Below are 26,385 nucleotides of genomic sequence, written 5' to 3' on the forward strand. Positions count from 1 at the left end.
TGAGCTTGTTACAACAGTCGAGTCGGTTCCGTGGATGGAACCGAAACCCACAAGTCAAGAATGAATGACGATTGACATCAGATTAAATATTATTCTACCATTAAAAGAAAATGTACAAAGAACAAAGCAGGCGTGCCGTTCCTGTGGTGTGAATGAGTAATTTAAGACTCGCAACTTTATACAGCCATCTCAAAATACATCATTGCTTGCAACACAACTGAGAGTTTCCTTAATATATGCTACTTAACACATTAACCTTAGAGATTTCTGCCACAATGTTATCTAAAACAGGTAGGACAGTATTACAGCAATATAATGTTGAAAAGCAAAATGTGTTACTTAACAATCAAACGAGCCAACAAGAAGTACAATTTACTGGACCAGGAGTAGAAGAAAAAATAGGTTATTCTACTAGCACCACTTTGAGAAAAAAAGGGCCTCATTAACAGACAAGAGTACAAAAATCAGACTAATAAGATAATGTACTTAAATTTCTCAGGCAGCAATTACAGTGCAAACATACAAGGAGTTATTACTAGACAGGTAGCACAGTCCTAGTGCAGGCAGTGTAACATGACAAAATGATATCTAAGCAACTTACAAATTAGCTGGACGTTTAACTCATAGGTTGGAATGGGAGCTCTGTGTTTATGTACAGGGAGATAGGATTTTAAAAACAGCACTGAAAACATTATGTTGTGCTGGTATAGGGAAGGTTAGGGTATCAAGAAGTGATGAATATGGAGAATGATTATACTTCCTTTCCCAAACTCCAAGGCAGAGACGTATAAGAAAAACAAACTACGGAGTGTTCCAATGTACCATGTTATTGACCAGAGCCTGTCAGGTATGCTGTAAGGTGATAACTAGCACTGGAATTGTAGTTATATTATTTTAACTATACCCAGTTACTACCCTGAAAATTTAGGTGCTACTGTGTAGAAAGTGAAAGTTGAGAGGGATGGGACCTACTCCAATTGTGAGTTATACTGTTTGAGTTAAAGCAGTGTACTTCAGCTTCTCAGTTTAAACTTAATCAATTTTATTTAGTTTACAAAAATACTTGATAGGAACAAAAAACACCTGTGGATTGTTTGATCTTTGAGCCACTATGGAGTTGTAGCAGAAACTGCAGCCAAAGTTCTGCGCAGATTAAGGTAGGCAGGAAAAGCACAGTGGTTCAAAATTAGTCGTAAGCTTGACTCATTCATAGGTTGGAGTGGGAGCTCCATGTTAATGTACAGGAACAGATGATTTTAAAAATATGTGTAAAAGGTGGCACTCATGATGCAGACACATGCAACTTAATCCTATCATTTTACATATTATAACAATGAAGCACAAACTAACAACATGCAGTAATTAAGCTGGCATGCAAAACTAGCTATCCTTCTACTATACAAAAAACAGAACATTGCTCTCCAACTTGTTTTGAAAATAATAAAATTTACTCCTACTAGAGCACATAATTTATAAATAGTTGTACTAAAGATAACTGAAGAAGGGTTCACCAAAACTCATGATATTACATAGAGGGAATGATACACACAGCCATTGAATTTATTTATGTTTTTAATGCATTAAAATCATAGAACCATACAACTAACTTCAACCATATCATTTAACATAACAGATATCAATTCAGTGAACTTATATATGTACACAGCCTAACAATATTGTTAAAATGGGGTTCCTATTAGATTGTCAAAACTCTGTTTACGCGAATATGAAATCGACAAGTATTGCGCAAAATAAGTAATCGTTGAATGTGCAAAACCGCGAAATCTGAAATGTCGAAGTGTTTTGGTTGGCCCGTCTGCGGTATAGCTCCATAAGGTAAGTGTGCAATAGTTACGGACCTTAGAGTTGGGGAGGGGCTAAGGATAGTGCATAGATAGTTGTGTATGTGGGGTTTAGTATAGTGTTAGAAGTTGAGTTTTGGTGCTTTACTTTAGGGTTAGGAATAGGGTTTGGTAAGTGCATGTATGTGGTTTATTTATTTTGTTTGGGTAGGTAGTATGTAGCGGGTGGTGGGGTTGGCCAAATATGAATGTTCGATATTTTAAATTTCGCGGTTTAGTGCATTCAGTATTTAAGCGGTTCAAGTAATACGTGTTGCTGTTTTGGTATTCGATGTAATGGATTTTTGTTCATTTAATAGAGACCCGTTAAAATGCTATATGTCCATCTAGAAATATCCCCCAACTGTGACAGAGGAAACATTATTTTTCAATCAGTCCCCTTAAAACTCCAATTGCACCAAATGTTCTCTGCCTCCCCCATTTAAGGAATACTTATGATAACTTTTGCCGTTTTAAATAATATTAGTGAATATAAATATTTTAATCTATAACAACCAACCCAATCTAATAGCCTGGCCCTGTCAACTTATACCATCAAGACTATTATCTAATTAAAGTATCTCCATCTTAATCTATCCCAGCTTTTAACCAATATATGTTTGGCCTCTCTGTTTATCATAATCAATCACACTTTATCAGTTTCTTTCCACCCTTCTATAGACCCTATATATGAATAAAATGAAACAGCACTATCTAGGATTTTCCTTACCATAATAATCCTCCATTCATCCGTAACTTCATTTCTAAAAAGTCTTCATTATATAACACTCCCAAAAATTGTGTGAACTCTCTGCTATATCCCAACTGCATCTCCAGCAAATACTACTACCAAGCTACCATCCTTAAATCAACTGCAAAGGTGTTCTATACCATTTATGAATCCGCCTCATATATCATTCCCACACTATTAAAATACATTTCAGTCTAGACATCCACTTTCCTTCTTAGAAAAAAAAAAAACTACATCTTCTGCCATTTGCCACCTTCACCTTAAAAGTTCCCATATTTCTCAAAAATAATTTTGGAATAACATTTTCCACATTTTCTGACAGTTATCTTAGCTACAGAAACAAACACATCCTATTGCAAAGCCAAAGATGCAAGTACCTCTAGCTGAATAAATCTCAACTAAATTGCTAACTGTAATTGTCTGAAATTAAGCCATTCACCATCATCAAATTAAATTTAGCTTTAATGTCCTTTTAACACTTAAACTGAACACTTAAAATAACTTCCAAAAGACAAATCAAAATTCCTACTTTTTTAAGGTCTCATGTTTCCAATTTAGCCATTTAAACTATTGTCACTGAACCTTTATAAAGGTATTGCCCCAAATGTCCTCTCATGAAACTTTCATAAAAAACAACCCTTTTAATTCATTCATTCATCCCAATGTATGCTTATATACCATGCACTTCCTTCTATCAACACCAATGCAGTCAAATCTCCATCTACTATCATTTCATTATTTCTAAGAAAAAAGGAGCAGCACCCATATACAAACCAAAATCAGGCATACCTCAACCTCCTGGAGAGGCAAACAACGTAATTCTTTACCAATCCTGTACCCCTTGTTATTCCACACAGAACACTCACAAATGTTTAACCTTCCCACCAAGACATTTTTCTATCTAAAGATAAATATCTACATAAATAAAAGACATGTGGCATTACAGTTATTTGGATTACATTAATTCTCACTAACAATATGACCAACTTAATATTTCAAAGACTCAGAAGACCAGACACTTGATCCAGCAATGCACATAATTACAGCCCCTCACACCTTTATACACACATAACTAACACTTTCTTCCTTATTAATTAAATTCACTTTATTCCTGCCTTTTACTTCCAACACCCTTATCTGAATGGTTTTATGTCAATTGCACTCTAAAACCTGAGCACATTTTAAAAGCCTGGTAGGTATTTCTCATTACATCCATATCAAGACTAGCCACTTTATGGTGTGAGCATTGGCTCTAAATGATTGCCACTATTGAAGTGACACCCCCAACCCTATGTGCAAAAAGGAAAAAAGTGGATGTGGGTATATGGATGGAGGGCTATATCACCAAATACAATCTATCTGTGGCCAAAATACAGGTATCTGCAAATAAATGGATCATCTTCCATTCACCGTGTATATTTCCCAAAGATACCATGAGAGCCTCTGCCACCACTTCAATAACTAGAAGACAAACTAAGTGCCAGGAAGTATTCCTGCCTGGTCCCTCTTTGCACATGTATCTCCTTAATCAATTCCCTATTAATTATTAACTGACCACTGGAGAACAGTAGAATAATCATATCTAATAGAAAGTCTAGGCCCTACTTCCCAACTCCTCTAGTACCCTAAACAAAAGTGCCCATTACACTGTCTTAAAAGCTGTCCTGATGTCTAAAACATAATCCCTGCATTCTCCCATCCTTCTTACTCTGCAAGCAACATAAATTCCTTCAACAGCCATCAAATAATTTTGAAATGTTATCCTCCAGCCTCATAGCTATAATTAATGCCAGAATCTTAATATCAGCATTAATAAGGGAGACTGTTCACGATGCACCTGTGTCTGGATTCCCTTGCAATCCTATAGGAATTAAAACTGCTCTAGCTCATGAAAAGGAAGTAAGTAGTGTGGTATCAACTGCACCCTGATTAAATACATTGCACAAAAATCTCCCTTCACCTTATATAAAATTCTGCCATCAATCCATCCTCCGTTGTTTGAGAGCTCACTACCTTTTCAACTTCATCTGCCCTAATACAGTTTACTCTCTTTCCATTAAATAAGGTCCCATTCACCTACACTGGTCATACTGGTCTTCATCTTCTCCCCCTCTTTCAGATTTTGTCTGATACAAAGTATTATAAAATTGTCATATTATTTTCTTAGTAGCAATCCTGTTATAATAAATATTTCAGTAGTCACTCTTAACAGCTCTGTTCTACCACCTCAGTTTTTGTCCAGTAATGCATTGCTAAGTATTTACCAGTGCTATCTCCATGTGCTCATTAAAATACAGCTTTTCAATAAGGCCCTTTTACACATCAATCTCTCCATCTTTCTTTTATCAAAGTTTTGACTTCTTCCTGTAGTTTATTTAGACCCTTTCATCTAGCTTGATTAACACAGTCCCCAGGTTTAACTGTACCTCTTTAAGGCATCTTTCCAAAATTTGAATATTTTTAAAAATCTATCACCCCCTAAAACCTTCCTTACCCATCAATTAGCCACTCCAGGTACATTTTATAGCTTCCCACCAATCACTCCATCTATCCCCTCTCTCCTTATATTTGTCCTCAAAGCCTCCTGTAGCATATTTTACCCTTTTCTAAATCTCAAGTCACCAGACTAAAGCCAAAGTTTCCATCTTCACCTCTTCTGTATTGCCCTCAAATTGCTTAACCTTAACTCCAATACAACATAAACATGGTCAAAAAAACACGTCCCCTATCCGAACACTCTGGTCCTACAACAACAAAGCCCATCTCACAACAGTTCTATCCAGCCCACTTGCTTGCATTCATTCTTTGAAAAAAAGTGAACTCCCTTTGCCTGGGATGAGCTTTTCTCCAAATATCAGCCCCAGGCCACCACTTTCACCCATCTACTTAAATGATCTCTTGCCCATCTGTTGCTCTCATTGTTTCTAAACTTTCAATATAGTTTTGGATTTAACACCACATTAAAATCCTCCCTATAATCTCGTTGTCAGTACCTAGACTATCTATTTAAACGTCCAGATTAAAACTGGGATTTTCCTCATTAGTACTACACAGAGACACAGTGTCCACCTTTCACCAAACATTATGAATTGCACTACAACCCATCTACAAGATCCTCCTGGACACACTCTATTCGAGCATGGAAAGATTTCTTCAATAGCAACAAAACCCCTCTTTTGAGACCTCTTTCACTATACTAGCACCAGCTACCTGCCAAAATCTTCCACCCATTTTCAAAGTTTCCTTTATAGTTAGCAACATAATATCCTCTTTTCCCTTTGTAATTTTGTCAGAATCTTTTCTTTTTGACAGGATGAATTACCCTATCTGTAATCCAAGATATTACTGTTAAAATCGCCCTTCATCATCTCCCCCTCTCTTCAATGTCTTAATTTTACCCAGAAGAAAACAATACTTTCCATTTGTATAAATAAACCCAAAATTATCCACAAAAGGTCCTCCTTCTGATTATTATGCCTAGGTTGAATAAGAGATCCTTGGATCCCAGCTGGGTCTACACCTGGAAACATAGTTGTTTGTTGTACCTGTGGGATGTAAAGCTAGCATCCATCATGGAGTGCCCCACTATCCCTAAAAGACAACCCTTATACCAGATGTAAGTGTATTAGATACAGGTGAATAAAACAGAAAAAAGTTAAACTATCTGCCCATGTAAATATATGACCTTACTGACTTGACAGTTTTCTAAAAACCTACAAAAAAATGAGTGGTACAATTGCAAAATATGAAACTTACTGAGTCCTTTCTTTCTGGTACCCAGAATTTCTTGGGAATAAATTAACCTCATGTGTGAGCAGGGTTAGCCACCCGGTGGTATTCACCTTGGCTCTAGATTATGGTCACTGTAGAAGTGACGACCCCATATGCAAAAAATGGGAAAAAGTTGTTGTGAATGGATGGATGGATGGATGGATACATCCATTAACTATTGCAAAACCAGTATGATGCATTAATGGTTCAGCCTATCAGCTTTAAGCTTCAAAACAGATATAATGGAGGCATGCTCACTGAGCCCAGAGATGTCAGTACAAAAAAGAACCTGTCAGTGTAGTTCTGTTTAGTAATACAGTCTCCCAATCTACACCTCAAGGACATCTGTTCACTTCCTCCAAAATAAAAATAAAAAATAAATTCTAAAACTAATACAAGAAAATGAATGCCTTAAAAATGCACTAGTAAGGTTCAGCTTTATGATATTGGCCATATGTTAATAAATGTGTTTATACAAACATCTCTCAATCTTAGTGTGAAAAAGGCAGCCAGAGTATAAAGTAAGATATACTGTACCACCCTGCTACCCGAGAATGTAATAGTCTTGTGGTATCCATGCATCATCACTTAAAGACCTTCTAAAATATACTGACAAAATCTACATGCCCCAACTTTACCACAATACCTGTGCTTAGCAACTTCTTGGAATAATTTTGAAATATACTTTTCAAGTTAAGAAACACCTGTAACTACATCAGGGAGTAATTTCAAGTCAATCCAAATCAGGATTCCTCTTAACAAAAAGGTTTCAGTTCTTTTAAATAAATGATCTAGCCATCCCAGTATCAACATAATGGTGTAAAATCATACACATGTCAAATCTACTGTTCCCTAGATTTGTTTTAACAGGAAATGTTTTTTTTTTAAATAGGAGCACACCCATCAGTTCTCCCTACTCTTACTAACACAGAAGCTCACCCAATAAACTGACGGAATAGCTTCTAGCCAAAAACATATTTTTTAAGTATGTACACTGATCATCAGAAACTAATCTGGAAAGCTGAATAAACTGACCCTTCACATTGCTTTTTTCTGACCTAGAGTGTGGGCACTGTCAAAGTACAAATAATTATTGGAACACATACCTTTTCTGTAAATGTTAGAACTAAAATGTCCACTCTTAACATTCTTGCATAGTCAAACATCCAAAAAAATGAATAGTGTCATGTTCAACATCGAACACAAATTCTAAAATACTTTCTAGAAGTGTGTGAATAAAAACTCATTAAACAATTCTATACTCACATTTCAAATGAAAAAACAAAAATATTATCCAAAACTCTCATGCAAGATTTTAAACAGGGGCTGTATTTACCCTCAAATGAAAAAGTACGTTCCCAGTAACACAAAATGATAATGGCAAAAATGGGGGGCACAAGCTGTCCCCATTCCCACACCAGAGGTTTGTCTAAAGAACTCTTCCTCAAAAGTAAAAAAATTGTATTTTAAGACTAGTTCCTTAAATAAACACAAATAGTTGATCACAGTTAAGTTATTGCAATTTCTAACTTGATCCCTAAATCAACTAAGGCCAATTTCTTGTGGAACAACTGTAAAGAGGTTGTTGATATCCTCAGTTCCTAAAACATCCGCCTCCCACTTAAGATCCCTAATTCTATTGAGGAAATCTGAGGAGTCCTTCAAAACTCCTGGAAAAGCAGTAGAAAAGGTTTTAGTACTGAATCAAGAAACATGGCTAAAGGTTCTGTCTGTCTTGGAACCCCCTACTTAGATGATAGGGCACAACAGAGGAAATTTTGGTATTCCATAAATAATTAGAAGACTGTTTTTTTAGCCTATAAGTTGCACGTATTTCATTTTAAGACACCACCAAGTAAACTACATCATTAGCAATCAAATTTAACAATTTCCAGCTGTATTCAATGCCACCCATCAGGACCACTCTCCTTCCCTAACTAGGTTTCAAAATGTCACCTCTTTATTTGTAGACAAACAACGTAAAAATTTTAATTCACTTTTACTGAGGTTCTAAAACCTGTGTTTATGGGGCTCCTGAATAAGACTTGTGTTGCACGAATGCATAACTTTTCAAACAGAAACAAATGCTGGTACAAAGGAAGATTCCATACAGAACATCTATGCAAAGAGTTTGAACAAAAAAAACATTCTCTCCATTCTGAGCAAATAACAGGGAGAAATTATGCTTTCTTACAGATCATATGCAAATTGACAAAATCAAAGTAGCCTATCTATTTTGAAAATGCATTTCCTCAGTAGTTGTTTACCTTAGCTGTCTATTTAGTGACTTCAGTCTTCAATGATTTGCCAGAAAACCACAAATTTTATGAGGAACAGACCAAAATTATGAGTCGGGACATTCTGTGAGAATCTAGACAGTTGAGAGGTATGCTGTCACAGCATAACATGCTTCTCCCTCATTTATTACTCTGCAGTAAGTTCAGTTTCTTTATTGGAGAGCTAGCATCATGTTGGGGTCAGTAAAGTTCATTAACTAGTGAATGAGAGTGAAAAAGGCGTACAGAGAGAGGATTTTCAGATTTGGTTAGTTTTACTACTTTTTTTGTATAATTTGCAGATCTGCGGTGGTGGTGCTGCGGTAGCGTTGTCACCTCACAGTAAGACGTTGTCCTGTTCGATTCTCAGCTAAAGCGTCTTCTGTGTGGAGACGTGCGTTAATGGGTGTACCTTCATTGAAGGTTGTGCGTCAGGCCTGGCAAGTCGGTACATAAAAATCTACTGCCAATCATTAGCAGACCGAAGTTCCACTGTGGCGACCCCTAACCGGGAAAAGCCGAAAGATATAACAACAAGGTCAGTTACACGTTGTTGGTTAATTTGGTCTCCAAACTCTAATACATTCTGCATTTTTTTTATGTGGAAACAATTGTGAAGACTGCTTCCATTTCAGTGACAAACAAGCACATAACATGCAGTACAAAGGCCATAACTATTGCATTTCACATCTTTTATCTGTCTTCTCTACATGCTATCCTTTATTGCAACTATTCTCATTTGCCTCTTCTAATGTCTTCATACCTCTCTATATAATAATACGCTGATACCCCTGTAGCATAAGCCATCTCAGTAATAGGTTCATAGGATCTTAGTAAGTTACTAGGCTAATGGCTCTAGGGCCTTTACAAGTCTAGCCAAGTTCTACACTTATTTCCACGATCAGCACCTATTGCCCCTGTTCAAGAAGGATGCAGGGAGAACTACATATTATCCATAAAGCTGTGCTAAGCAGAATTCTATTTTTTCATCCATGTTTTGACATTAATTGTTTCTTGAACTAAATGTTGTAGCATATTTGTGCATCTGTTTATATATATATATATATATATATATATATATATATATGATTTTTACCATATCCTTGTATCTGGAAATATGTTTTGTTGCTTTCTTAATTGGATCAGTGCACTTTCCCAGTAAAAATATATAAATAAATAGACTGTCTCTGATTTTGCCTAATGACACTGAATAATACCATTCATCTGTCCATGATTTTTATAGAATGCCCCTGATTTTGCCTTATTTGCCTTAATTTCTGACCGTCTCAGTGTTTGGTGTTCTAAAATTGAGGAAGAATTTTCCTGATCCTCACCCTGGTGTTCATTCAAAACAGGGAGGTCGACAAACTTGCATCGACACCCTTGTGTTTCCCAACAAAATAAACTTTACCATACTGTTATTCTGTTCTACGTCTTATAATTTTTCCTTATTTTCTCTGTAATTTTCTACATTTTTTTAAGATTTTTAAACAAAATGTCATCTCTTTTATCTTCAAACAAAATATCTTTCTTAATTATGCCATGCAATTCATCAACTTCTTTGCATAAGTTCTTAATGGAAATCTTATTATGCCTTTCCAAAATGCCTAAATATTCCTTACTGACACTTAGAATAAAATCTGCATCCTCATTTATCCCATGAGGAAATTTGTGAAAAAGTAAGCCTTAACATAACAGCCTTTGTTGAATACAAGCTGGAAAATAATAATTAAGCCCTAAGTTTTTAATTTAAAATAATTTCTTAACAAATTTATTATTCTGCTTCTGTAAGCTGCCTTGGTTAGAAAGGCTTATCAGTCTCACACAAAGTGACCTTGTCTAAGTGTTAAAATTGCTATAGGGCTTTGGAGGCTGAAGCTAAAAATCCAAGGCATATGAATCACCAATAACATGAGATGTCATGCCAGAAATGGAAATATCTTTGCGCTGCCTTTCCCCATGAAGTAATTCAGAACCTAATAATGCACCAAGAGATGTTCTAGGTTTAATGGTATAAGCTGTATTGTTTCCCACTGGTTAACATGCCTGTTTCCAGGTGAAACAGCAAGACATTTGGGTAAAGAATGTTGGAATGTTAATAAATGTAAACAGGAACTCAGAATTACAGTTCAATCCACAGCTGGAGTTTGGATTTCGATTCCATAAATAAATGCTGTGGGGGTATGGTGTGTCCAGATAACCAAATACAATAAACCACAAACCAGAATATACTAAACATTCTCAAATAATAACATCTATAAAAAAAGAATGGGCCAATAGAAGGATATGAAATGTACTGAACACTTTTGTTCTGCTAACCAGACCTTCTTCAGAAAAAAATTAAACCCAACACTACATCCATTAAATACTGTGAAAACAGCATGATGAATTAACTCTTCAGTCTATCAGCTTTAAGCTTCAAAACAGATATAATAGAGATGTGCTCAATGAACCTGGGGAGGTGTCAACATTCAAATGAACCTGCCAGTGTAGTTGCTTGTTTAGGAACAAGGCTTCCCAATCTCCACACCATGCATGTCTGTTTACTTTCTCGAAAATAAAAAATCTTTTTTTAAATCAATACAAGAAATGGAATAGTTAGATAATGCATTAGTTAGCTCTCTATGTGCTAAAAACACTCCTTATTTAGTTGTTAATTTTTAATCCTTATTTATCCTTTGTTGACCAGGTAAGTCCAACTAGACTAGTGGCCTTTCAGGAGAAATCCGAGGTAATATTTATACCATAGGAGAAATTTGGCCAGGGTATCAGAGAATTTCCTCTAATCTTTTCAATAGGTGGAGTGGGATCTTTTAAATCCACATGAGCTACCACCAACTCAAGCAGGAGGGGCCTTGGTTTAATGTGTCATCTAAAGGAGGACACACTCAGGTGTGCCGCACTCCTCCCCCTATTATGTTACACTGCGATATCAGAAATCCATCGACCTGGTGTGGGAATAGAACCCAGAACCTTCTGCTACATGTAGCACTACTGACACTGTAAAGCACAATGTACATATGGCAGTTAAACATTCTTATAAACAAATTTTTTGACAGATATGCAGTAGAAAGGAAATAAAGAATTAACAGTTATTAAATACAAAAGTATGGTAACTAATGTTATTTCTCACAGTCATTAGTCAGAAATAGTCCATTGCTTAATCTAATCAGAAAACCATGAAAATATATGTGTCCCACTTATAATTAAGAAAGAGATCAAAAAGCTTGAGGACTTATGGTATCTCAAAACATAGTGATAGATGCTTTAGGTCCTTCCCTCATTTCAGTCCTCTTTCGGATTCCTTTTCGGTCAACTTCAACATATTACATAAATGTCTGTAAGTTGTAGGGATCTGAGAAGCTCCCACTCCAGACTCTCTTCTCCTGTTCATTTAGCATGATGGATCCCTGTGATAAATTAATTGTGTCCATCTTGAAGAAATCCTTCTTCACTTGCTTCCGAAGCAGTTCCTCAGCCCATCGTGGGTGTGTGATTTTCCCTGCTTCTGTGTCATTGTGGGCTTGATGAAGATAAAACTTTTTTGTTGTTTTCAGATATTTCATTAAGTACTTTGGAAGATCATACCTCTTCCTCCACTGAAATAATCCATTTAGCCTCTGGGATCTCCATGTGACTCTTTTTCAGAGGATCAGTGGAGGGACTAATGACACCCTTCAGAATCATCTCTTTGATGGGAGTCATACTCTTCCAAGTGGAGACATATGATGACATTTGACATTTCCATACCACTCCAAGCATATTGAGGGGCACTCTCATTCAATCTCCGTAGGTTCTGCAAATCTTGGACTAGGACCCATGCCTCCGGTGAGGAGTTAAAGTATCTCTTCTGGTCATCAATCACTACCATCAGGGCAGCTTGATATACAAACCACCACCTTACCACTATCATTTTAAGATCAAGTGCACCTGGGGCATACACAAATCTTTTCAACAATACAGCCAGAGAAAAGTCTTGGGAAACTCTGACCACATATCCGTCTACACAAATACTATGTAGAAGGTAAGCATTACTTAACAGCTAATCATTAGAAGCAAAAAAAAAAGTGTAATTTACAGATAGCCTGTTTTGGCTTTACATTACACCCTGGCACACTGCTTCTCTTGCCCACATTAACTATCCATTCAGTTTCCCAATCCATATCTGTTTTGGACATTACTGTCCACCAATACTGTGAAATAAATAAATAAATAAATAAATAAATACATTAAATAAATAAATAAATCTTTTTTCAGCTAACAGAATACCCAAAAGTCTATATTTCCTCTGGGATGCTTGTTTTCCAAATTGTCTACATTCCCTTTAAAGGATTTAAATTCCACTGTTAATGTATGGTTTGTTACTTAATCACTTTCTCTTGAATTTTAACCATATTGTACAGATGGTCCAACTTAGATTCTAGTGAAGAGAGCAGCTCCTGTTGATTTTCCAGCCATCTTTGGGACTCTAGTGTCTTGATCAAGACAGATTCTACCTTTTCTGATAATTTCTTCCATAATTTCTTCTTATACACACTAAAGAAGTATTCTAGGAAGAATGTCCCCATTTCCCTAAATTGCTGGCATACTCTATCTCAATAAATCCAACTAAACAAGTATTCATAAACTTTAGGGCATGTGGAGCTGAGATAATTCACCTCTCCACTGTTGTCTGCTAGCTATATACTTCCACTAAGTTCATGAAATTCTAAGGAGCCTGAATACATGTTAAACTCACACTGTAGAGACAGCATTTGCAAGAAAAATTCAACCCTGCACCACCTTATGAAGGGTTCACCTCTGCACCTCCAGGACTAAAATGCAATTCTAATAAAGCACATTTGTGGGGTAGGGTATGCTGCAAAATGCAGCAACAATCCCCCTCAACTAAAATTTGAGGAGTGTGAGGGTCAAACCCACACATGTGGAGTGCAAAGGTGTTTAGCCCTTGCAAAGAATACTTTTGTTCTTGTCTGAGATGGATCATGTCACTAGAATAAACCTTTACTTCTGTGCCATTGTTTCCCTTTATTAAGGTTATTCTTGTACACTGCACTGAGAATCAGGCCAGTTATGTGTCATGGGATGTTGTTTTGATGAGGCATGATATGTATTTAAGAGAGTGATAACATTTAAAAGAACCACATAAGCCTAAATTATACAGCTATGAATGCTACTGGCACAACAGGGTATAAATAATGCAAATACAAACTGGGTACAGAAATGGGACTGAAGGCCCATGAACATGCTGAACTTGTCTTGCTGGTTGTGCATCCTTCATACACTGTTTAAATATTTATGGACCATTTTAAACCACTTGAGACAGTAGTCTAAAACAATAGAAAAAAAAAACATTTGGAAAATTACTGGCATACATAACATAATGTTGCACCTGTTAGACAAAATAAATAAATGCTGAGCTATGTGTCCCAGTCCAGCTCCTCTTTCCCGTGTCTAGATATGTTTTAAATGTACTACGCAAGACTGTATCAATAAGACTAAAATATGCCCAGCATCTAGCCTCTGTCTCTGTTCTGTGGATACCTTTTCTTGAATGCAAGCCAAATATTTAATTTTTGTCTAAATCTCAATTCTGCCAGCATAAATGATGAATCAGTGTTCCTACAAGCATAAATGATGACTAAGTATTCTGTGTCAATACATCCTTAAGTTGTCCCAACCACTCATCAGCATAAGTCACACATTGATGTAATGCAAGTTCACTATGAATACTCAAAGCATTAAAGCTTAAACTGTATAAACCAAAGCATATCTAGTCAAATGCTGTGGTGTGCTGAAAATGAAGTCTTCAAACCTAGAGGCACATATAATTAACTGCAGTGAAGATACTGAAAAAACAGCAGAAAATCTTTAGCTGTCATTAGAAATATGACTACACTTTTATATTATCATGTTAGTGTATGGGAAGGCAGTCTCCTCTGTATCCTACATTTAGAGGGCAATCTTGCCTACACTCCTAATGCTTAATTATTTTATCTGCAAGATTACTGCTCCATGAAAAAAGTGATATATTAAAACTTGCTAAAAGAAAACTTGCTCATAACTTCAAGTGTCATAATCTCGGATTATGAATAATTAAGATTAGGGGTCCAGGATATTTGTTCCACTGCAAAAACTTTAATTTACTTAATGACAATCAGAATATGTTAAGTTAGCACTGTTTTGCTATATACATTGTATTTCCATGGGTTCACAGCTTTGTAGGCAAGTACTAGGCTAGCTGACTTGTGGGCCATTTTAAATCTCGACAATTTCCCCTTTTGTGCTCAAAATAACCCATCCCATTTAGTTACAGATATTGACTTTACCCGTTTGATGGTCAATTATTATATACTACCCCTAATGAGAATAACTGGGATCACACCATTGATAATTTTAGGGGACCCAATGCATAACATAAAGCATTTAGGAAATGCCTATGTCCATTATAGTACAGGGGACACTCCTGGGGTAAATTTTCAGTTTCTCATCCATATATCTAAGTTGCACTTGAATATGGACACGGATAAACTTTTTTTTATGTGAATGGAGAGCCTGTTTCACAGCAGCGGTATTTTCAGCAAGATATACCTGTCCCTTCAAATGCATTTGTTACTTGACAGAAGGCTTTTTCATGAAATATGACAACACAGCTCCAATAAAGTATGAATATTTTAACAAAACATATATCTGAAATAGGTTACCTAACTGCTAGACTACGTTCGATTTCTCAAGTGTCAACTGCCACAGGCTCAATACTGTGGAGTGGATTCCCTCCACAGAAAAACATTGTCAGTGAGACTTTTAAGTGTGCAAGAGCAATGATACCCTTTTTGGAGTGATTTCCTCCTTCTTCAGGTTGGTGCAACCATGGAGTTAATATGCAAAGTCTGAAGGTATGTGGGCCTTTGGTGATTTTTTCATGGATATGGATAGCTATCCAACAAGCCAAACATAAGTTCTGAAATATTTAATTCAATAATATTTTATTTTTCAGCTTGAATCACTACAACTTTCTGTTTTGTTCCATTGCCAGATATACTGCAGCTTACTCTTAGTTTCCACTTAGTTTATCTTTAAACATATGCATAGTTCTGTTTTAGTTTATTGTTTGCAGTGTTTTGTTAAAAAATACAGAGAAACTCTTCAGTTCAGGTCAAACAGAGTTGTTGCTTGGCATTGTCACAAAGTGTCTTTTCATCACATTTACATACAATATGAATACTAAAAGCACTCAGGTGCACTGAAGTGAATGAAGTGTTTTGAGGACTTAAAGACTGACTTTTTTTTTCAAATACAATTTAATCTGATTTTGAGCAGCTGTAGTCTACATGATTTTATTCAAAAGGTTGAGTTTCATAGTTCCATAAAGAACCTTGTATTACCCAGTTAAACTTATGTCTATAAAAAGTGCTAGACATTAGAAGATTATTATAAATACATACCCCTCACTGACAAATATAGTTCTGAAGCAGTGCGCAAGGCTCTTATAAGCAGTAGGATCGGTTGCTCCTCTTTGAATCTGAAACCTATTAAAATAAAGCCGTACCTTAATAGAAGTCACAAGAAACAATAAATAACTCAGCCAAAAGAAACACCTTTGTAACATAAAATCCAGTAACCAATCAATACAAAACCCAGATGAGCACATTCTGATGAAGTCTTAAGTTTTAGGGATGAAAGCGCTTAACCAATTTTTGTTTTGAATTAAACTGTATGTGTTTTTTAGCTGTACTAGCTATATGTGGCCTTTTTGGGTTCCTAGATTAGAATTTCAGCTGGGTTTTGTGTTGGTCACAAGAAACAGTAATGCAAGCATATTAAATGTAGTGTGCAAAGCATTTCAAATCAAAGCTAGTAGCACACACATTGATAATACACAACTAAAACAAAATAAAATAAAATAAACAACCAAAAGACCAGTAACCCAGTAGAATCTAAAAGTATTTTATTCACTCTCTTCACTCTCTTCACTCTCTGACGTCTCGGCTGGAATACCTTCAAGTACATACATTCTCTGTCTGACTGACTAAGTTTTAGTTCTCCTGATCTGATTAAGTCATTATTTACCATATGGAAACCTTTTACTTTAAGAGCAAATGGCATTAAAATCCTAACAATCTGATATTTTCATGAGACCAGGAAAAAAGGAGAAGTCCAAAGTATAAAATGCTGCATAATCTCAGATTTACACTACTGTCCTAAGAATAAGTATTGCCTCTGATTTACTCTTAAGATGCACTATCATGTCACCAATCATGCTGTACTAAGTGGAACAACAGGAGTTCAAGCTTCCATAAGCCCTGTAGTGTTTTATTAGACTTAAGTACAACTGCTAAACTATTCCTAGTAGACTAGATCATTTTTAGTTCCTTCTAGCCCACACCTGTTGTTTATAATGGGCCAGGAATTCTCAGCCTTTTGGCAAAGATCAAGTGCAGTATCTTACCAGACTTTGGAGACATCTGCACCTAGATGTTCAAATGTCTTGACTTGTATTTGCTCTTTTATTATTGTTTGTTAGGTAGCACCACCACCATGCATAATAGCTGAACATCAAACTAGCCTGTGTCATGAACAAAGTTAGCAGGTAAAAGGAATCCTTGCTGGCAATGGTAACCAATGTATGCTTAGTGATGTAATCACAAAAGTCTCCAAACACCAAGATGACATCATTACAAATTCAAAGATATTAATATTTTTATTCAATTATCTGGGGCAGAAAATTAATTTAAAAATCATAATTTAAGGACACTACAGACCATTCATATAATAACATGCATATCTAATCACAACTTGAGATTGATATTAATCTGGATAAAAACTGCGTATGCAATGAAAAGTTAAAATTCAAAAATAACCCAGTATTGATATAGACTATTTGCACTGGAATGGTCAAAAGCAAACACCTGAAACCAACCTCTAGACAAGAGATATATGAGAGATTTAGAAGAGTTTCTTTGGGCCAAACAGGAGTACATGGGAGATGCTTCAACAAGGGGGAGATGTAATAACTGGGAAAATGTGAAGTAGGAAAGCAGGCGGGGATATGAGAAGTAATAAGCTGAACTGCAGTGCACATACAAAATGAATGATACAAGGAAAGTATTACTGATGTTCAAAGGGAGTGAGCAGGAGCAGCAACAAACATCACAGGAAGAAGTGTGGTCAGTACCGATTAGGATATAATCATACCAGAAATACCAGTAATCAGGAGGGGAATAATCAAGTTAAATTGAAAGCCTTACACAGTACTCTTTATTCTGTATGGTGTACCACTAGAACTGTACTGCACATTTCTTTTAATTTGTGTTCTGTGTTGCACACCCAGTGCAGAACAAGGAGTCCCAGCACCTGCAGTATTCAATCCATATGGGTGTGTGCCAAGCTGTCTGGCCTCTGGGCTGGATACAGAAAATCCTGGTAGGCACATATGCAGGTGTACATGGTGTTCAGGGGATCACAGGGCATTACAATGAGGTGTCTGGCAACTACCTGGTGCCCTGATCCTGTGGTGTTACTGCATGGGTTGGCAGCAGGGTTCTATGACATGCACTGAGACTACAACATTATCAATATCACATGGCACCCAAATGCATTATGTGCCCAGCAGCCTGTATCCATGGCAGCTGGTGCCAGTGATCAGTCCCAGTACACCACTGCCTAACCTTCCCCAGTATGTTGTGCAGTGGGAATGGTTCCTCCTCCTCAATCACAGGCAACACATATATTTCATTCATCAGGTCACACAGTCCAATGCTTCAGCCTCAGGACATCAGGGAAGACCACAGACAGACACCCTCTTCCAGGTAATATTAGAAAGGCCAAGAAATCCTTATCATGTATTAAATTTGTACAGCTTTTTATGGTGTGGCATACTATACTGTTTCTAGAAACGTATCTCTAAACAGTTGCATGAGGCATGCATTGCTGGTTTAGTATATATGACTTATCTAGATATAGTTTTCTGAAGTTTTCAATGATATTTACATTTTTGTATTGAATGCTTGCTTTTATAGTATATGCCTTTTTGAAATAACTGCCACTGAAAAATTACTTTTCACATATCCCCTGGTGCATCATGTTTTCTATGTTCATCAGTATGATGTTGCATTGATGTGTACTTACCTGTATGCACATGTTTCAGGTAAATTGTCAGGAACTGTGGCAGGGATCTTATAGCCCATATTCTATGGCCTCATATAGTAGGACAGCATTCTGCAGTTGAGCATTATCTCATATTACAAGGGTATTCCTTGTGTCTGTGCTGTTGTAATGGTATGCCATTCCTGATGTGCACATCTCATATATGATTCGGAGACCTGCTCACATGCACTAATATGGACTGCATCTTTGTTTCTGAATTGCTTGCAAAGTTATGTATGCACATGTCATTGTTTACATTACCTGTGTGGGCAATGGCATACTATACTTTTGAAATTCTGGATTTAAAATATGTAATCTCCACTGACATAGAGGGATAAAGCCCTGATTACAACCTAGGCAACCCAAGTCTGACTAGCAGCTTGAGCACCTGTCAGAGCAAGAATAGGGTGGAGGGGAATAATACAGCTATGCAGGTTCATTTCTCTCATGAGGAAGAGATGGTGCATATGCCAGGCCACACTCCACAGTAGCATCCCCAGTGAAAACTGGAGATCACATGTTGGACCATTTGATTATGCACACACAAGGTCATGTACTCACAATGTGTTATCCCAATACATGCCACCCCCCTGGATGCTTTGAGCATGCACAGGACTTGATTATAAAAATCTGGCCCCCAGCACTAGCATGATGCCATCCACTCCTAACAATAAGGACTCTCACTCGGGGTAACCAAGAATTGAAGTGTGGTGGTGGAACTGTAGGACTCCTAATAACACACAAAAAACACAAAAAAGACCAGTCTTCCTTTAAGAAGTAACATCTGTATATCAGGTGCCAAGAAATATGACCACTGAAGGTGAAGAATACCAACTGAATAGTTGAGATACAGTTTATTCAATGAAATACAGTTTATTCAATGACAACGGTTAAGTGTTTTCGTCCTTATTACATTTAGGACTTTATCAGGACAGTAAACAAACAAAAAAAAAAACTCAATATATAGTAAACACAGATCCGGCCCAAATTAATTAAATAAATGAAGTCAATTAAATCTGCTTACATCATCTTAAAGGACCATGCCATCCAACATATACTGAACATTAAAACACATTTGTAAAAGATATTTTTACTTTACTAAAGTGCTACAAATAATGTAAAAATCTTTTTGCATTCCTTATAGAAAAGTAAATAGTTTAAAGTACTGCAAATAATTCATTCAAGCCTGGTTCTCCATTTGCCTCAAATAATAATTGCCACATTAATTCTCAGTATTCAAGTTTGTCCTCCCATTGACCACCTCTGACATCTTTTTTAATTTGATTGAGGACAAAAAACTTAAAAACTCCTTTTGGACATCTTTTTAGATGTTTTGAGAGTGCATTTTTGTTGTTAATTTTAGATAAGTACTTGTAGGTTCACCTTTTTAGAGCTCTTTCAGTTTTCCCTATGCAGAAGAGCAATGATCCTTACAAATTGCAATATGTATAACTCTCTTACTGTTACAGTTATAGTATTTATCCAGATGTGTATGCCTTCCCCTAGATTGCAAAGTAAAGCTTTCAGCATTACCAATGTATGGGCACTGTTTGCTTGCCTTGCATTTATATGTACCCTTCCTTACATATGATTGTCCCCCCTACTACTACTTTATTATTTTCATATATATTTTTTAATGATCTTCCTTTTCTAAAGGTGATATTAGAAGGTTCATTAAACATATTTAAAGCCACAGGTAGCTGTTTTAACATATTCCAGTATTTATAAATCAACTCTTTAATAACATTGGTATCCTGGTTAAATTTTAGACATAGAGCTTTAGTATAATTCCTCCCCCCTTTATGATCTGGATGGGTGGTAGTGTTGACTCCTGTAGATATATTGTGAGTGTCACTATCATTAATTATTGGCATGCATTTTATTTCCCACCCATTCATTACTTCATTTTGTACATCCTCTATAACTGATACAGGGTATCCTCTCTGTAAAAACATTCCTTAAAAAATTACATTCTTATAAAAAATCACTTATTTGGGAGGTCATACGAGCTGCTCTAACATACTGTCATTTAAAAATATTTCTCTTTCGAAAAAAAAAAAAGGATGTTCGTTGTTAAAATGTAAAAAAAAAAAGTTGCAGTAAGTAGGTTTACGATACATCTTCGAAAACTATTGTTTAAATTCATTGTCTTTGGTAATAGATATATCCAGATACTTAAGATCATCTTCTTGTATAAGATATATAACATTTAAAAAGGTGGTACTGTTATATAGGTAAGGAATACATTCATGTAATTGATCAAGGCTGCTAGTCCATAAAATACATATGTCATCAAGTATCTAATATAAAGGTGGCAATACTCACAAAAAGAAGAAGAATTAATCACAAATTGTAGTTACCATGCAGAGAGGACCAGGTTTGCAAATATTGGGGCACAAGCTGCCGCCATAGCCAAACCCCTGTTCTGTTTGAAAATTTCACCTTCATTAAAAAAAAGGATGCTCCAAGAATATTTTTATGAAGTAAGTTGCTAAGTAAGAATAAATCTTTCTCATTCAGGGTAAACTAATGGGTCTACAGTGTTAACAGCAGGGCTAGTTAATGGAGCAACAGCCAAAAAAAAAAAATTGACAAATTCTGCTGTGCAAATTGCTAACGACTCATTGATCCATACACTGTAGACATAACTGGATTAAGCAATTTTTGTTTTGTTTTTTTTTGTGTGTGGTCTAGGACAATTTTGTCCTCGTGTATTTCTCCTCCAGACCCATTATATACAAGTGCTTCTTATCAAGGGAGGCTCAGGAATAATGATAGTTAAATGACTTGCTCAGAGTTGTATAAATCAGTTCTGGGACTGCTCGAATGCTTATGCAGGATGTCACATCTAGCAGCATTATTATTCTTGATACCCTATATGGACTGTGCCTCAGATAGGGACTATTACATTCTTCTCAGAAGTGAATAGTTTAGGTCCTTATATGCTCAAAAGGGATGGAGAAGAAAGAATTTAAAAGCTGGAGCAAGTAACTAATCCAGAATAAATCATCACCGCAAAAAGTGATTCAAAGTCAACTTAATAGCTGAGAGAAGCCAAAGAAAATGAGGACTGTGGTCTTCTGAAAGGTTTATTGTATTAAATGTACTAGTTCTGTGACACAGGAAGATGAAGCTATAACTGATTACTATCGATTTAGGGTTTGAACAGTTAGCTTGTTTGCTGGAGAAGGTGATAGCAGAGGGATTAAAGTGACGTCTTGTCCAGCAATGGAGAATGGTATCATAGAAGCTCCTCTGCCTAAGAAACTCCTGATGAATGGATAGATAGAGAGATAACATACTCAGAAGTCTGGAGGAAGATGTGTGTGGCTTGGCAGGGAGTATAAAGCATTCTAGCAGAGGAAGAGATGAGAAGAACTGCTCATTTGTGTTTGTGGATACAGTACCACAGGCTAATATGCCTGCTGACTGCTGAATGGAAGTCCTTAAACTCAGCCAACATAGACAGATGTCTGAAAGGCTAATTCGCATGGAAAAAAGTGGATATCCAAGAGGGGTGATATGGGGTTTTAAGGAAGGAATGAAAAAAAGGGTAATTTGGAATCTCTTGACGGTTCAACAGTCAAAACTGGAAAAGATCACAAAAATAAATAACTTTTGACAAATGTGGCAGCATTAAAAAAAAAAAAACTCTGGAAAGCAGATATGAAGAAAGTATTATAATGTATCAGAACACCCATCTTGTAAGCAGCAGTCCTTTGTAAAAACATATGCAAATGATAAAGTGAATGAAATACTTGGTGGTGGCACAAAAAGTTAGAAAACAGCAGATAATATTCAAGAGCAAGAAATTGGCAACACAGACAACTACAAAACTAATTAAAGTTGAAGGAAGCAAACTAAACAACCAAAGTACCAAAGATAAAAGCCTATGAAAGTTTAGCATTTCAGTCAAGAAACGGTATAAAACACTAATAGGTATGTTAGGAACCAAAGAAAGACAAATTAAAGCAGATGTCAATCTTAATAAGGTGCAGGGAAGATATGCAAACATAACATTCAGCAATTCAAAAGTTAAGAGGCAGTTTTTTTTTAATTCCTTTAATAAACAAGCATTGCAGCAGACACAATGAGTATAGCCCATCAATTAAGAAGTCAAAATAGAGAACATTAATGCAATTTTTTTTTTTTTTTTTATTATTAAGTGTTTTTTTTTTAATTTTTATTTCATTTATTGCACTTGGTTACTGGGAAAGTCTACTGAGATAAATCTCATTTCATCACAGTCCCAAGGAGAAAACCTCCAGCAATTATGTTAAAACAAATTTTAAGACATTTTATAAAACAACATATTCACTTTATCTCTAGTACAATATAGTTTGATGTGAATGTTACAGCAAATTATAAAGTCAAGTTGCATAGCATTTTATAATACAGCAGCGGAAAAAATAAATTCAGCAATGACACAGATTGTTCAAATAAGCAGCTAAAGCAGAATCAGTTCTTTCAGGACATAAATCACAGTAGTGGTTGTTGATATAATCATAGCAGAATAACAGCTGAAAACCTTAAACGTATAGTAGCAGAGAAAGTGAAAAGCAATGTGAATGAAAAGGTTACTGAATAGTTTGAAAAACTGAAGGTTAACCCCAGGAGGTACAAGAACATACCCAAGAGTTTAATATATGCTGACTTAAGTGGGTTTTGAGGGATTTTAAGTGGTCTGTTTGATTTTTTTTTTTTTTTTGGGAGGGGGATTCTATAGCTTTGAGATGTAGTTTTAGTATAGTGACTCCACTGCTGCATTGTTTGATTTAGTTATAATAGGATGGTGCTTTTATGCTAATCTCAGGATTCTTTTGGGGCTGTAAAGTGAGATAATGCCTATCAGAGAAGGGCAAGTTTCTTGCTTGTTAATACGGTTTTGGTAGGTTTACAGCTGAGAAAAAGTTAGGTGGTGACTCTAATCAATTTGTCAGTCTTAAGGCTATGCAGTGGTATGTTCTGATTTGCTGCAAATTTGGACACTATTATAATTTTGTTCTAGTTTATGTCTTTAGGTGGATTGTAGGTTGGTGAAGGTGGGTGATGCACATGTGAGTTTAGGCAAAAATGTGCTTACATGTGCTGCCTGTTAGGTAAGGTTTTATCTTTTATACAGAGCCTACTTTTTTGTGAGTTTTCTTAATGACTAGGTTTATGTGGTAGTTGAATTTTAAGTTTTCGTATGGTTTGTGAGTATTATTCTTGTTTTGTCAGCTGATGTAATAGGGAATGATAGCTTTTGAGTATTATGTTGTTTTGGGGTAAACAGAATTAGTTTGCTTTTGGGGGGGATTTAGAAGCAGCTGGTTATGGGATAGCCAGGTTTAAATGGATAGGATGGATGGGTTCGGTTAAGGTGTTACAGCTTGTTTAGGTTGAGGGATGAGCAGATCAAAGTGCAGTCATCTGCATACTGGACCACAGTAGTATGTTTGTTTATTATCTGTCCCTGGAGGAGTGGTTTCATCCCAGAAAGTAGTAGTTTATTGGCCATTTTGGGCTAATTTCTATCTCTTTCATTTCCCTGCTATAAAAACAGCATTTGCCCGGTTTTGCGTGCCGGGCAGCACCAGTTAACTCAAGTATAACTATTCCCAGCTCCACAAAGTCTCCTCTTCAATTTTTCCCTTGGAATTAGACAAACTTTCAACTTAAGCACTCAAGCCATTCATTTCTCAGCCAGACACTTGCTCATATTTCATAGCAAGCAATTATAAAGCCTAGCAATAGACCCCCCCCCCATACTGTACAGAAGGATAAGGCTCTCTATTCGACCTTACCAGCCAATCAGTAAAACAGTTCACTGTAACCTATCCAGACATGTCCAAAGGGCAGTTTCAGGTGTACTCTCCAGTCCAACTGGAGAATCTGGGCATTTTGAGGCAATGTTACAACTGCCTCATGTACAGAGACAACCCTCTCCTCTTACCACCAAAAACTAATACATGCAAGAGATGCAATTATAAAGCCAAACTGGAGGCTAAGCTCTCTCAACCCAAGACTGGACCAGACAGTCAAGAGGAGAAGGGAAATACTTGCATCACACTACCAGTCTCAAACAGACCCATTAAACCAGCACTGGCAAAAAACGCACATAAATACACAAAAACATACTCGGAGGCTCTAAATAAAAAATCTGCAAAAGCAACAGAGACCTACAAAGCAGACATCCAAGAAACCTCCACCCCCCCAACACAACATGAAACACATACTTCACAAAACCAGTGTGCCACGCAATCACAGCCCTTAAGGCAAAATAACATACCCAACACACTAGTAATAGGTGACTCTATAGTCAGGCACACTGACATCCCACTTACTAGGCTGAATAAGGAGAAGGTTACTGTTAGCTGCCTGTCGGTGCCAGGATCCGCCACATAACACAAGCACTCAGGTCACTCCAGAACAAGTACAAATACGACTATGGCATTGTCCATGTTAGTGTGAATGACCTGGGACCGTACCACCCTGGACTACATGAAAAGAGACATGGAAGTGCTCTCTGATCATGTAGCCCAGGCCGGTATGACCCTGACCCTGAGTAGAATCCTTCCCTCACCAAAAATGATACCATGGTATAAAGAAAGAATTATCAATTTCAACAATTGGCTAAGTTTCTGGTGTCATTCAAATGGGATCCAGTGTCTGTCCACCTGGGATGACATGCTCAACAAGCCACGCTGCTTTGCTAGAGACGGGTTGCACCTGTCACCGTTAGGCATTTGAATACTGGCCAAGGCTCTTGCCACCCCCCACCCCCCATAGTGCCTTTTTTAGGCAAGGCTCAAAAGGCAAACCCACCACCGTAAAAAGCACAAGTAACAAAAAACTGAGGGTAATGTTACTCAGTGCCAGAAGTCCAAACCTCAAAATGCACAAACTCCAGGCACTCCTCAGTATGGAGCAAATCGATATATGTGCAGTAACAGAAACCTGGTTTAAGGCTCCAGAGAGCAACCCAACACTACTAGGCTACAACTCATATCATACATTTCGGCCACAGAACCCAAACCAAATACAAAAGGCGGGGGCATATCCATAGTCATCAAGGATACCCACACCTCCAGGTTAGTGGCACAGCACGATGCTTCAGAGATCATCCACGTGCAACTAACAATGGGCAAAACTGCAATTCAAATTGTAGCTTGCTACAGATCACCCACCATGTCCCAGGGCCCCCATTCCACATTTCTGGCAACACTGGGAAACATAAAGGTCCTACCAAACACCCTAATATTGGGTGATTTCAATTACCCAAACATTAACTGGGAGAACTACTCAAGTACTAACTCCCTTGCTCAACATTTCCTAGAATTTAAAAACTCAAACGCCCTGGATTAACTGGTCAACACTCCCACCAGCGGTGACAACATATTGGACCTGGTCTTCACCAACATGGGCGACTGGTGTTCCACACTGGAGGACATCCCCTTGCTGGTTAGATATGACCATAAACAAATCACTCTGGATATCCACATTCCACCCCCACCCCTGGACAAGGAAACCACCGTAAAAAATTTTCAAAAGCAAACCTCACATTTCTTAAGACCGAGGTGGAAAGTTTCAAAGCCCCCACGCTAAAGGATAATGCTGT

General features: G+C 36.8%; 1 protein-coding gene across 1 annotated transcript in view; it reads right to left on the reverse strand.

The window, feature by feature from the left end:
* The window catches only part of SLC25A21 (solute carrier family 25 member 21), a 2,418,593-nt gene that overhangs the window by 1,466,529 nt on the left and 925,679 nt on the right, over nt 1–26,385 (reverse strand). Inside the window, exon 2 of the mRNA XM_044074218.1 lies at nt 16,085–16,168. Within this exon, the coding sequence (XP_043930153.1) occupies nt 16,085–16,168 (84 nt within the window). The remainder of the gene's footprint in view (nt 1–16,084; nt 16,169–26,385) is intronic.

The sequence above is a fragment of the Protopterus annectens genome, chromosome 6.part0 (assembly GCF_019279795.1).
Source record: "Protopterus annectens isolate FY-2018-M chromosome 6.part0, PAN1.0, whole genome shotgun sequence".
Lineage (NCBI taxonomy): Eukaryota > Metazoa > Chordata > Ceratodontiformes > Protopteridae > Protopterus > Protopterus annectens.